Source organism: Vombatus ursinus, unplaced genomic scaffold, assembly GCF_900497805.2.
Source record: "Vombatus ursinus unplaced genomic scaffold, bare-nosed wombat genome assembly UNPS02014773.1, whole genome shotgun sequence".
Classification (NCBI taxonomy): Eukaryota; Metazoa; Chordata; class Mammalia; order Diprotodontia; family Vombatidae; genus Vombatus; species Vombatus ursinus.
Window position 1 is genome coordinate 40,081,333 of NW_020954551.1, and position 14,596 is coordinate 40,095,928.

The 14,596-nt window shown below is 39.7% G+C and overlaps 1 protein-coding gene across 2 annotated transcripts in view; it reads left to right on the forward strand.

Moving 5' to 3' along the window:
- Positions 1 to 6,386, forward strand: part of UROC1 (urocanate hydratase 1) — a 49,303-nt gene extending 42,917 nt beyond the window's left edge. The window contains exons 19-20 of one of the 2 annotated variants that reach the window (XM_027863991.1): positions 4,395 to 4,494; positions 5,858 to 6,386. In XM_027863991.1, coding sequence (XP_027719792.1) covers positions 4,395 to 4,494; positions 5,858 to 5,998 — 241 coding nt within the window. In that variant the 3' untranslated portion in view covers positions 5,999 to 6,386. Of the gene's footprint in view, positions 1 to 4,394; positions 4,495 to 5,857 lie in introns of those variants that run through there. The other variant, XM_027863992.1, reaches the window with a different exon arrangement.
- Positions 6,387 to 14,596: the final 8,210 nt, after the last annotated feature.

Sequence of the window (14,596 nt, forward strand, 5' to 3'; positions counted from 1 at the left end):
GGAGCCAAAGGACTGCTGTATCATCTTGAGCAGGTCACTCTCTGGGCCTCAGTTTTCCAGTCTGTAAAATGAAGGGTTGGACTAAGTGACCTCTAAAGTCCCATCCAGTCCTCCATTTATGATCCAATGTGTTTGCTGAGCCGGGCAAAATGATAATTTGTGCCGAATTAACTTTCTGTCTTCAAAGCAGATGCCTGGCCTTTTAACATCTTGTTGATATGCTAATTGACCCTAATAAGGATGATTTTTTTTTAAAAAGCTCAACATTTTGGTTGAGAGCCAAAGAGGCAACATAGGCACAATCTATCTTCTCATTGTTAGGGGACATTAAGGATCTTTGGTCAGCTAGGTGCACAGTGGATAGCAGTCTAGAGTCAAGAAGGCCTGAGTTCAAATCAAGCCTCAGACACTCACTAGCTGTGTAACCCTGGTCAAGTCACTTAACCCTTTTTGCCTCAGTTTTCTCATCTGTAAAATGAGCTAGAGAAGGAAATAGCAAACCACTCCAGTATCTTTACCAAGGAAACTCCAAATGGGATCACAAAGAGTTGGACACAACTGAAAAATGACAATACAACAAGGATCTTTAATTATGACATATATCATTCACATATTTTTTTATAAATAGTTCCCAGAAACTTTGCCTCATTGCCAGTTTCACAAGGCAGGTATACCATAGGGCATCAGGGAAACTAATTTTCAATCTTTCCACAGACATATGATCAGGGCCAAAGGGTAGTTCTTTCTAGGCACCTTTTGTGGAGTAGAAAGGACATTGGAAGAGAGGGGGAATCAGACAACCTGGAGCCCAGGTTGAACAGCTAGACTAGAAACTCACCACCTGTGACTTTGGTCAAGTCCTCTAGCCTCCCTGGGCCTTGATTTCCTCATCTGTCAAAGTAAGGAGTTGAATAAGAGATTATATAAGGTGGGATGTACAGCTATAAAGTCCTACATTCTTAGGACTCAGTATCATCGTGATCACTTTATCACTCAACAATAGAGTTGAGTCTCCACTTCAAGAATGGATGCACATGGGGAAGAGAGGATCAAGGAACATTTCTACCAAGGAGCAATTTCTTACTGCAGCTGGGCCTAGAATAAGACCAGGGAATTTCCTTTATAATGACAAAATGGTACCCTGGAAGAGCATTGGCTTGGAGTTTGGAAATCTGAGCTTCAGTCCTGGCTCTGATGTTTACTAGCTGTGCGATCCCAGCCAAGCCATCTCACTTCTTTCCATTTCTGCTTCTTCATTTGTAAAACAGGGATAATAATATACTTTTTGCCACCCAGGAAGAAAGTACTTTGCAAACCTAAAAGCTTACATCTGTAGGATTGTAAGCTCCATGAGGACAAAGACTGTTTTGTTTTTGTCTTGAATACTGCAAATCTAGCAAAATGCCTGGCATGCAGTAGGCATTCATAAATACTTGTTGACTGAATGATCTGTTACTGGTAACTTCCTTATTGGTAAAGAGGATGTAATATGAGTAGCACCAGGACCAGCCTTATGGGTAGGCAGAAAAGGTAGCCACTTATGTAAGATGAGGAACATTGAGGAACATTTGGACAGGTCTCCACTTTCAATCATATATCTCCCTCTAATAGCTGCTAACAGTTGAAATTAAACTATTAAAGGATCATTCCTTTAAATGCACTTACGAAGAAAAATTACCCTTTATCACTTTAGTCTGAATTAGTTAGCTGGCTGTTTTTAGAACAGCTCTATTACAGAATGAGACATACAACAGGTATGTGTTCATGCAGATGAAGATAGAAAGAGAAATCCAGAATGGCAGTGCTACCTGGGGACAGCAATTAGAGAGCAGGAAGTAATTTCATTGGAGAGTTCTAAGAATTAAAAAAGCAGCGTAAAGAACCTACCTCAAAATGAGGAAAAAGGGTGGTTGACTCTGAGGTCAAACTTTATTTAATATATGCAAGAGGTGGTCACTCAGCTGAGGCTGCAGGGCTGGCAACAGTACCAGTACCTGTTCCATAACCTAACCACATGTTTGTGTACTGGGTTCATTGAGATGGGAATCCTGACTTCTCAATATTTTGGGGTCTAGTCTAGGATTTTCCCAAAAGGGAAAGGGGGAATAAAATACTGAATGTACAAATATGAACTAAGTGTAGGACAAGTAATTAATTCCTACTTGACCCCATTTGGTATTTTCTTGGCAAAGATACTGGAGTGGTTTGCCATTTCCTTCTCCAGCTCCTTTTACAGATGAGGAAACTGAGGCAAACAGGTTTAAGTGACTTGCCCAGGGTCACACAGCTCGGAAGTGTCTGCAGCTGGATTCCTTGACTCCAGGCAGGGCCCTCTATCCACTGTGCCACCTAGCTGCCCAAACAATAACAACAATTAATTCCTACTTAGTAATTAGTACTAGTGCATTATATCTTGCATTACTGAATGACCAGAATAGGATTTGGTAGCTTAATGATTACTATTAGCACAGTCAGTTAGAAAGCTCATTTTAAGCCTCACTGGGGCATAAAACATGTCCTACAAGGCCACTAATTGTCATTTCACATTTTACCCCTATACTAGGCACTGCCTAGATGAAACAGCCCCCAGCTTGATCTTTTTGGTCACTTCTGATCAATGTCAACAATTTCCTTTTCAAAAACTGAGTTCTGCTACTCCAGCTGAAACTACAATTGCTCTGGTAGACACTGCCCCTATTGTCAGCTAGCTCTTGTATCTGCTAAAACTTCAGATCTACTAATGGGGAGGGAACCCCAAAAGGCAGGCAAAGGCAGCCAGGCACTTCATAGAACACAGGCTCACGTGGCTTAAGTTCCCCTGCCTAGATATCACATGGGCAAGGTCATCATGATCCCAGGATAGAGAGGCACCCTGTTTCTTCCCATCCCTTGTTGGCATTATATTTTGTCATCTTAAAAGCTGTAGCCAGGAAAAGCCAGAAGTTATCCCCTCTTTTTTTTTCTCATTTTGTGTTTTTGTTTTTTGGTGAGGTAGTCGGGGTTAAGTGACTTGCTCAGGGTCACATAGCTAGTTAAGTGTCAAATGTCTGAGGCTGGATTTGAACTCAGGTCCTCCAGATTCCAAGGCCAGGGCTCTATCCACTGCACCAACTAGCTGCCTCCATCCTATCTTTTTTCAAAGGTCCTTTGGGTTCTCAGTTATTCCAGCTCAGCAGCCAATCAGTAGACTCGCAGCAGATGAGTCATGCAGGGTGTAGCACCTGCTACGTCTACTTTATAGTTTTTGCTGAGGGCAACTGTGGAATAGATGGAGATTATTGAGGCATGGGGCAGGAGGCGCTAAAAAATGGAAGAGTCATGGCGAAAGGCACTAAGTATTTGCCCTGGTACTGGATCATGTTTTTTTCCTAACCAGAACTTGAGTTTCTGATGCTAAACATCTTGTAGTCTTCACTGCTATCATTCTAAAATCAGTTAAAAGAATGTTCCAACCTCTTTTCATACCTCTTCCTCCCTATACTATCTTCTCACATCCTATTGAGAATCTTACCTGATAAGTTTTTGTGCCAAGTTTCTCAAAGTAATAAGATCAACACTAAGAATTTATTGAGCTTTATTGAGTTTCCGCTATGTGGTCATGATGGTGGTAGGGAATGGAGGTGGGATGAGAGGGGTGTGTACGAGTTATGGTGTGGGGGTATACAAAGATGAATAAGTGCTCTCTGTTGTCAAGGAGTTTGTAATTTAGTTGGTAAGATAAGATACAAATTTTGGAAAATAGAAAATAGTAATATACTACTTAGTAAGTAGTAATAGAGTAAATAGTAAAAATATTAATGAATAAAAATAAAAAAATAAATAAAATAGTAATAAAAGGTTTGAATTGTGGCTCAAGACAAGAGCATAATAGGTATCACAAGAATTATAAAATAGGATCATAAGATCCTATGGGATAGGATCATAAAAAATAACTAATACTTACATATTGCTATAAAGTTTATAAAATATTATCTTCAAAACAATTCTGTAAAATAAGCAGTACTAGAACTATTATACTCATAGATTAGGGAAGTAAGGGTCAGTTAAATGACTCACCCAGAATCACCCAGAAAAAGTAAGCATCAAAATCAGAATTTGAACCTAGGTCTTCTGATGTCATATTCACTGCTTTCTTCTAGTATATCCCATGAGGAAGTGCTGTAGAAAATCAGAGGAAGGACAAGATCATTTCAGTCTGAAAGGTAGACTTGTCTGACCACTTTTATGGGAGAGATGGCATTTGTGATGAGTCTGGAAGGACGGCTAGAATTCAAATAGATGGACAGAAGGTAGAAAGGCACTTGAGGGTGAGGTAGCAGAAAAATACAAGGTACCCTCAGGGAAAAATGAATAAGTGAATTTCATAAAAGAGCATGTGCTTTTTGTTTTTTCAGGGGTGAAGTAATAAATGGAGGATTTGGCCTAGTGCTGGATGGAACTGAAGAAGCTGAACAGAAAGCTAGAATGATGCTAAGTTGGGATGTGTCCAATGGAGTAAGCAGATTAACAAACCTTGTTCCCTTAATTCTATCAAGGGCACCATTATCTTTTCTTGGTTCCCCAAATTTTGACTCTTCCCTTTCCATTCCCCCATTCCAAACAGTCACTATGTTCTTTAAATCCTTCCTTCAAACGTCTTGCTCTTGTCCCCTTTTTCCTTCCTAAGACCACTATCCTATAGCTTGGGCTATGGCAAAGGCAATTTAGCCTTCTAATTTGTCTTCCAACTTTGTCTCTCTCTCTCTCTCTCTCTCTCTCTCTCACACACACACACACACACACACACACACACACACACACACACCGCCACTAAATCAATCTTCTTAAAACACAGATTTTACCATGTCACTTTGATTATCCCCCAAATCTCCAATGGCATCCCAATAACTAATCAAATCCACATTCTTTGATCCAACATTCAATGTCCTCTACAACCTGACCTGATCCTGCCTATTCTTCTACCACAACTATGTTAAGAAACATAATCTTCTGTTTTGGAGTCACTAAACTCTAGACCTTTCCTCTTGTGTTTGTAGATAGATTATATTATTCAGGTAAAGTTGTTAGGTAGTCAGGTCACGTTCTGATTTTAAGTTCTGCATTTGAAAAAATCCTCTTTTCCCCTTCATAATCTCCCATTTTACTAGAATCAGAGAAATGTTTACGCATTCATTAAGTGAGAGCACTGGGTGTTTACTGTGTGCCTGAAACTGTTACTTGCCACATGGGAAATATAAAAATATAGAAGTCACTTAACTCAATGACTTAAGTAGAGAAATTTGAAATGAAGAGGTCAGGTCCCATGGAAAAATTCATCTGTGCAGCTACATGCTTCCTTTCCATGGTCATTAACATGTACCACGTCTATCTGGAAACTCCTCCCTGAGAAAAGACTCAGAAGACCAGAGATAAATCAGATCTTGCCCCCAGGTGAAATCAGTATACATCAAAGGACTCCCTGGAGAAGAAATGAAGTCATAAAAATTTAAGATGCAACTCAAAGAACACATATTCAATAAGGGAGGGCAATCTCTAGGATTGGGAAGAATTAACCGATTATATGCCTATGAGCTTCATATTTTTAAAGGTCTCAGCATGAGGACATGAGTCCCATGTCACTCTCCTATGTCTACCTTCTTATCACTGCTCAGCAGCCCCAGAGTTCAAGGTCTGGGACCATGGCTCCAGTACTCTAGGAACAACTTTGTATAGTTGAAAATTTCTTACATGGTGCCCATCCAAAGAAATTTAGTGTTATAAGTCTTTGAATCTATACTGGAAATGTATTTGGGGAGAGGGTTCTTTGTTTTTTTACATTGAAGCCTTATCCACCTCATTTTGAAACCCTTATTGACAGGTGGCCCGGCGTTGCTGGTCAGGAAATAAGAAGGCATATGAAATCATCTGCCAGACAATGGAGGAAAATCAGAAACTGAATGTCACCCTTCCTTATGATGTACTAGATGAAAGCATTTTGGAAAAAGCTCTACATTGCTAGGCAAGGATCCAAGGAAGGAATTAGGCCTTTATGCTGTATTTCTTCAGCAATAGTAATTATCATCACTTACGTTTGCCTGGTTCTTTATCATTTCAAAAGTGCCTTCCTATCAAGTATCTCAGTTAAGTCTCATTACCTGCATTTTCCAGAGGGAGAAACTGAGGCTGAGGTAGGTGAAGTATCAGTGTACAAGCATTCATTAAATGCCTACTATGTGCTGGGCAGAACCTGGAGTAGAACTCAAGTTTCCTGGTTCTCAGTCCAGTGCTATTTCCACTACATTACCATGAATATCTTTAGCAGAGGAACTTGGAACATCACCTTCCTGCCTGCTATCTCATTGTTACATTCTGGAGAGGGTGTAATAAAGACTTATGAAACTGGTGAAGGATTGAGCATCTCTTTTGCTTTCTGGTGAAATCCAGTGGAGGAGTTTTCCTTGAGAGACAAATAATCTAAACAAGCAGAAATGACTATGGCTTATGTTGGGATCAATGAGGAGGAGGGCCTTATTGAAGCAGAGGGTATGTGTTGGGGAAAAGGGAAGGCTCAAGTTGGTAAGCCAGTATGAGGTCAGCCTATAATGAACCTTGAAAACAGGCAGGAAAGTTGGTATGGCCACCAGTTTCCATTGTTTTTAAATGTTCAAGGTACCAATAGAAGACATGGTCTGTTCATCATTATTAAAGATTTGGAGGTTTCAAACCAATCAACATGCATTTATTAAGCAGCTACTATATACCCAGCACTGTGCTAGGCACTAGGGATACAAATATAAAGAATGAAAGGATAGGGGAATGTCATGAAAACTCAGAGAGGAGAGAGCATCCAGGATGAGAGGGTAATTAACAGTGTCAAATGCAGCAGATAGGTCAAGAAGGATGAAGACTGAGAAAATACCAGAAGACTTGGCAATTAAGAGATCATTGGTAACTTTAAGGAGAGTAGCTTTTAATTGAGTAATGAGGTTGGAAGCTAGATTAAAAGAGAAGAAAGAAATTACTAGGAGCAAGTGTAAACAGCTTTTTCTGCTTTAGCTAAGAAAGGAAGGAGTCAAAGCACTATAGCTTGAGGGGATGGTAGGGTTTAGTAATGACTTTTTAAGGATGGGGGAGACTTGGGTATACTTGAAGGCAGTAGAGAAGGAATGAGAAGATAGGGAGAAGTTGAAGAGTAGAGAGGGAAGAGATGATTGAGGATACAGTCTTTTGGAGAATATGGAAGGGGATGAGATCAAGTGTACAGATAGAGGGATTGGCCTCTTCAAAGAGAAGAGCCACATCATTGTCAGAGACTAGGGGAAGAGAGGAGAGATTGGGGATTGAAGGCAAAGGGTTTTCAGATAAAAAGTGGAAGAGAGGTCATGTGGAATGGCCTTAAATTTTCTCAGTAAAATAAAGGGTGAGGTCCTCAGCCAAGCAGGATGTGGATGAGGTCAGCTTGAGGAGCGAAGAGAAGGTTTGAAAAGGCTTCCCTGGAGAATAAGATATAGAATCAACTAGGGAGGAGTGAAAGGATAGCTTGATATAGTGAGAGCCCATTTGAAGTTGGATAACACGTACCCAATGAGCAGTGTTGGGAAGCTTCCTCCAGTTCCATCAAAAGCAGGTGAACAGGAGCAGAGAAGGCAGAGTGGTAGTAATGCTTGACCAGGGGTAACAGATGTTAGGTGTCAGGACAATGGGGATGAAGAATTTAAGATTCAAAGACAGTGTAGAGTTGACTTGGCTAACTATGAGGTTGATATGGGAAAGGAAGGAACGTGAAGTCAGAGCCGGGGTAGTGGATTGAGAAAGTACTAAACGGTAGGGAGAGATGGAGATTTTGATAGGAGTAAGGTATAGGTTGGGGAGAAGTAAGGTATAGGGAGAGACTCAGATAGAGGAATGTAGACAGTTTTCTACTTTTAAAGCAAGACAATGAAATGCTTTATTTCCACTGCAGGTGGTTTGCTTTGCCTCTGGAAGAAATGCTTTTTGAAAAATTAAAATATAACAGATCAAGTAGAGAATGCTAGTACAGTCTATATAAGCTCTATAAATTCATTGTCCAATTCTTACTCTCACAGATTAGTCTGAGCCCTTGAACAAGATTATATCTCCCCCTCATAGTTTTAGAGATACCTCTGAGGAGTAGGCAGTGTTACTCTGATGCCATTAGCTCGAACCTCTACTGGTATGCTTCTCCTCAAGATTATCTACAGAGAATTATTTTATTCATCCAACCTTACATGCCCATTTTAGGAAGGGGCATTCACTAAAGTGACATAGTAAGAACAGTTGGTACAAAACATCTCCTCCAAAGTCTGTGACACACTCTCACTTAAATACATACAGGGTCAAGAGGAAAGTGTGCTCAGGCTTTGAGAACATGTGGCAAAGAGGTAACTCAGCTTGTGGCTGCTACAACTCTTTTTTCCCATTGGTGGGGTATTCCAGAAGTCCCTCCTAAGCATAGTGGAATTTCTTTGCTGGAACCCTGAATTCGTGTCCAGTCTGTTCTTGGCTCTCAGTACGGGCACCAACATAGCTGGTCTGGGGATGCCACTAGGACGCCAGTGTGGAGATAGGAAGCCCCAAATCTTTTAGAACCTCTAAAGACTGCAGGGTCTTCCTCCAGTCAAAGGGGAGGGATGTGGAGAAGACCCATGGTGAAGCTGAGGCTTCTCTTTCTCTTACCTCCTTAGGGATTTTTACTAGATTGCTATGCATGTTTAGAGGCAGCTAGGTGGCACAGTGGATAGTGTTAGACTTGGAGCTAAGTTTAAGATGTCTATGGGACATTCAATTTGAAATATTCAATATCACTAGTTGGTGATGTGGGACTGGAGCTTAGCAGACAGATTAGGGCTGAATATATGGATCTGTAAGTTATCTTCAGGGCAGCTAGGTGGCACAGTAGACGGAATACCCTGCCTGGAGTCAGGAAGACCCAAGTTCAAATCAGACCTCAGACCCTAACTAGCTGTGTGACCCTGGGCAAGTCATTTAACCCTGTTTGCCTCAGTTTGTTTCTTCATCTTTAAAATGAGCTAGAGAAGAAATGACAAACCACTCTAGTGTCTTTGCCAATAAAACCCCAGATGGGGACATGAAAAGTCAGACATAATGTCCCCCAACACTGAACCCTTACAACTGTTTTCATTTCTTTCATGGCACATACACACTTTGTAGCAAAACCATTTGCATATAAATCTTCTCTCCCCCTTTGAGAAGCTATTAGGGTCTCAGGGTTTGGGACTTGGTCTTTTTCTATTTCCTGTGGTTCACAGGACCTGGGACCGTGCCTGGTTGAAGTAGTGGATACTCTGTGAATATTTGCTGAGCTCACTCAAAAAAAAAGGCCTTGTTCGCAGTTCCACAGCAGAAGAGAAAATGAGAAGACTGTCTGTCTGAGTTAAAAGATAATCTCCCATTGTTTCTTGTGGCTTCTGTGTCACAGATCTCTGAATCTCAGGATAAAAGTTCTCTCTAGTAACTATGGGTCAGTAGATGTCTAGCTAGAGTTTAGCAGCTAGACCAAAAACTATGATAGTAACAACAATCCTACGAACCAGAAGATTAGCACCTATTATCATTTTTCTGGACAGCTTCCTAAGACTCTGAGTTTCAGATTGAGTTGTAGATGTTGATGAGTTGACGATGCAGATGAGTTACTCTCACTTACAGGAGACTCTCTGGAAATAGCCCTTCTCATATACCTCCTCTGTCCTTCCCCATCTTGCTGTGAAGATGCTGATTGCCTTTGGCATGGATTGGCTCTTCCGATACTTCTGTAAAGCCCCTCTAGATCTCAGACTACAACAATAATTCATAGATGGAAGCACCGAGTATTTCCAAGACAAATTCAGATGTTGACATTGAAAGATGACATTTCATTTGTTTCAGTTACAGAGGGAAGGAGAGAATTTATAGTCCTTTAAAATTTTGTGAGCAAAAGGTTGAGTACATAATCTTAAAAAAATTCAATATTTGGGAACTAATATTTCTCTATGACTGCTATATATACAGCAGTGGACCAAAATATTCTTAGATCATAAAGTTGTCCTAAGAACTTACCTACAGCAGAGGGTGCTGTAGGCCTAATGAAACCAACTAAGTGGGCAATAGTTTAAAAAAAAATGAAAGCAAAATTAGTGGTTTTTAAAGTATAAGTATTCACTACTTTATACAAAAACATTGTAAAAAGGAAAAAAGATATACTTTGTTCAAAAATAAACATAGAAGTTCTTTTTATAACAAACTTGGAAATAACTGATATTCCACCCCTCCCTCAATTGTAGAATTACTGAATAAATCATGGTATGATAATGGAATTTAATGGTGATGCAAAAAAAAAAAAAAACCCCAACAAACTAATGTATATGGGGGAAATGTCAAGAACTACTCAAAGTGGTACAAAAGTAGTTCAAAGAACCAGAAATGTACACACAGTGACCACAACTAAATGTAATTTCTTAAAAAGGACAAGAAACAACATCAGAGGTTAAAAAAAGAAACCCAACTTCAGACAGACTTGAAAGGTCTAACAGGACAAAAACACTTTTATATATTGTTTGTTGGTTCATTTAACTCAATTTTATTAAAGGTTAAGAGTTTATATAAGATTTTACTTGCTTTGTTTATTTGTTTTACTGATGGTTGTTTATAATAAAGATATTTTACAGGTTCTACATCCTTACACAGCCACAACAAGTAAGGAGGCACATCTTTACTATCTGTTCTGGGACCACGGGCAACAAATACAAACAGAAAGATTATCTTTCTTTGACCTCTCAGAGTAGCCCCAATTTCAAGAAAAGAAAGGTGTACTTTTTAATAAGGCTTTTCAAAAGGAATGCTCTGTCAGGCCATGTGTCCTGAATTTTTTCTGGGGAAATATGGTTATTATAATTATAAGACATAGCCCCAGCCCTTTAGATGTTTACAATAATATTCAGGACACAGTATTTGGCTACTCCTTGGTTCTGGTACTCATCATGTCTCACCTGAACTATCATGCCAGCTTCCTATTTTGACCTTCCTGACTCATCTTATGCACACATCCTACTGTGTCGTTGCCCTCACTCCACGAACTCCAGAGGCTCCCTACTGCCTTTAGGATAGACTGGAAACTTCTCCATTTGACTTTGCAAGTCCTTCACAATTTTGCCCCATTCTACCTTTCTAGCTTCATCGCACCTTACGACCTTTCCCACACTCTGTGGTCCAGCCAAACCAGCCTTCTCTCTGACCTTACATTTGGCACCCCAGCTCCTGTGTCTGTACTTTTTATACAGGCTTGCTCCATCCGTGGAGTACATGACTGCCCCTGCACAGTACCTCTGACTTCCTTCAAGATGGCAGCTTATGCAACCACTTTGTGCTACAGTATGCCTTTCAAGATCTCTTGTCTTCGAAGTGTATTTGCCCCCTAAGTACACTGTGTTTCTTTTATATTTATTCTGTATATGTTTATAAGTGTGCATGCAAAGTGCTTGAGCACAGAGATTGTCCCATTATTTGGTCTTTTCATCCCTAGAACCTGGCACAGTGCCTGGTAGATAATAGGTGTTGAGTAAATTTTGTTGATTGTCCGGACATTCACATATATACTGACAACACTAGAACATATAGAGTTGTAGTTAAGAACACAGGAAAGTGATGAATTGTGGGGGTATAGATAATAAATATTGTTTAGGGGAGGCAGAGATTAACATGAGCTAGAATAGCCAAGAAAGGCCTGATTGAGGAGATGGGCCTTTAAAAAAAAGAATAGGAGTTTCAGAAAAACCTGGAAAGACTTACATGAACTGATGCAAAATGAAGTGAGCAGAATCAGAAGAACATTGCACACAGTAACAGGAATATTGTATGATGATTAACTGTGAACGACTTAGCTATTCTCAGTAATACGAGGATCCAAGATGATTTCAAAGGACTTATAGTGAAAAATGCTATCCACCTCCACAGAAATAACTGATTGGGTCTGAATGGAGATTGAAGCATACTTTTAAAAAATTTTTATTTTTCTTGTTTTTGGTCTGTGCTTTCTTTTGCAACATTGCTAATATGGAAATATGTTTTGCGTGACTTCATATATATAATTTATATCAAATTGCTTACCTTCTCAAGGGGAGGAAGGGAGAAGGAGAATTTGGAACTCAAAATTTAAAAAAAACCCAAATGTTAAAAAAATTACATGTAATTGGGAAAAGTTAAATAAAATTAACAAAAATAAAAGATGAGTAGGATTTAGATAGACAGAAAAGGAGCAGGGGAAGGCTTTACAAATGAAAGGAAAAATATAACCAAATGCATTACTCATTAAAGTAAGTGTCCTCCCCTCTCCCCACCAAAGTTCTGTCCTTGCTCCTATACTCTCTCTCTCCTTCCCTTCTCTGCTTCAACAATGTCATCCAGCCCCTTAATTTCAGCTATCACACTTATGAAGATGACTTCCAAATTTGCATCTCCAGTCCTTACCTCTCTCCAAAGCTCTAAACCCACATTTCTTATTTTTAAATTTTTTTATTAATTTATTTTTATTTATCAACAATCACTTCCATATGCTTCTGAGTTTAAAATTTTTCTCCCCCTTCCTCCCCACCACCCTCCCCAAGACAGCACACAATCTGATGTAGGCTATACATACATATTACTATTAAACATATTTTCGCATTAGTGATGTTGTAAGTAAAAATTAGAACCAATAGGAGGAACTACCAGAAAGAAGAAACAAAACTCAGCAGAAGAGGAAAAAAAAATAGCAATTCAACTTCCATGGTTCTTTCTTCGGATGTGGATAGCATTTTCTATCACAAGGTCTTTGGAGGTGTCTTATATCCTTGTATTGCTGGGAAGGGTTGAATTTATCAATATTAGTCATTGCACAATGTGGTTGTTATTGTGTACATTGTTCTCTTGGTTCTGCTCACTTCACTCAGCATCAAACCATACAAGTCTTTCCAGGTTTTTCTGAAATCAGCCTGTTCATCATTTCTTGTAGCACAATAGTATTCCATTACATTCATATACCACAGCTTGCTCAGCCATTCCCTAATTGTTGGGCATCCTCTCAGTTTCCAATTCTTTGCCACCACAAAAAGAGCTGCTATGAATATTTTTGTACATGTGGGTCCTTTTCCCATTTGTATGATCTCTTTGGGATACAGCCCTAGAAATGCTATTGCTGGGTCAAAGGGTATGCACATTTTTATAGCCCTTTGGGCATAGTTCCAAATTGCTCTCCAAAATGGTTGGATCATTTCACAACTCTACCAACAATGCATTAGTGTTCCAGTTTTCCCATATCTTCTCCAACGTTTATCATTTTCCTGTTTTGTCATGTTGGCCATTCTGAGAGGTGTGATGTGGTACCTCAGAGTTGTTATGATTTGCATTTCTCTAATCAATAGTGATTTAGAGCATTTCTTCATATGACTATAGATGGCAAACCCACATTTTTAACTACCTGGAAGACATCTCTCCTTGCATGTCCAGTTAGCTCCTCAACTCCAACATGTCCAACAATCTAGCTTATGATCTTCTTTCCTCTGACACTGCTACCACCCCGGTACGGGCCCTCATCACTTCACACTTGGACTACTTAAATTGCCTGCTGGTTGGTCCTCTTGCCTTACAGTTCTCCTCACTCCAATTTATCCTCTACTTAACTGTCAAATGGATCCTCCTTATGTGTCAGTCTGATAATGGTACCCAGTAAACCCTAGTGGCTCCATATTACCACTAAGATAAAAATAAAATCCTATGTTTGACTTTCGAAGGCCTTCATAACCTGGCTCCTTCCTCCCTTCCCAGTCTTCTTGCATCTTACTCCCCTCTATGTACTCCATGATCCAGTGACACTGGCTTCCTTATGTTCCTTGAACATGACCCTCCATCTCTTGACTCCAGGCATTTTCACTGGCTGTCTCCCATGCCTGGAATGCTCTCCCTTCTCATCTCTGCTTCTGGCTTTGCTGAAGTCTCAGCTAAAGTCCCACCTTCTGCAAGAAGCCCAGTCCTCCTTAATCATAGTGCCTTCCCTTGGTTGTTTGCATGTTGTCCCCACCATTAGATTATAAATTCCTTGAGGGCAGGGACTATATTTTGCTTTTCTTTGTAGAGGATTACTTATCAAATTGATGGAGTGAACAGATTGAAAGGTGACTATTTCTTTTGAAAACAAACACCTGGTGGAAATCTTTTACTTTAGCCTTTGGTGATTAAGCTGATTCCAAATGAAGAACTGGGCAAGAGGAGATGAAAGTAGTTCTGGACTTGGAATTAGGAAACCTAAACTCAAGTTATGACTCTGACATTTGGCAGTTGCAAAGACTCCTGGCAAATCACATAACATTTCTGATCCTCTCTATTATGGGGTTTCTTAACCTTTTGCGACTGTGTTGTGAACCCCTTTGGCAATTTGGTGAAGTCTCTGGAATCCTTTTCCAAAGGATGTTTTTTAAATGCATAAAATGAAATACATAGGATTACCAAGGAAATTAATTATATTGAAATAAAATTATTAAAATATTGAAAATAAAAACTGAAAAACCAAATTTATGAACCCCTTGAAATCTGTCCACAGACCCTAGGTTCAGAATTTCTGGGCTAT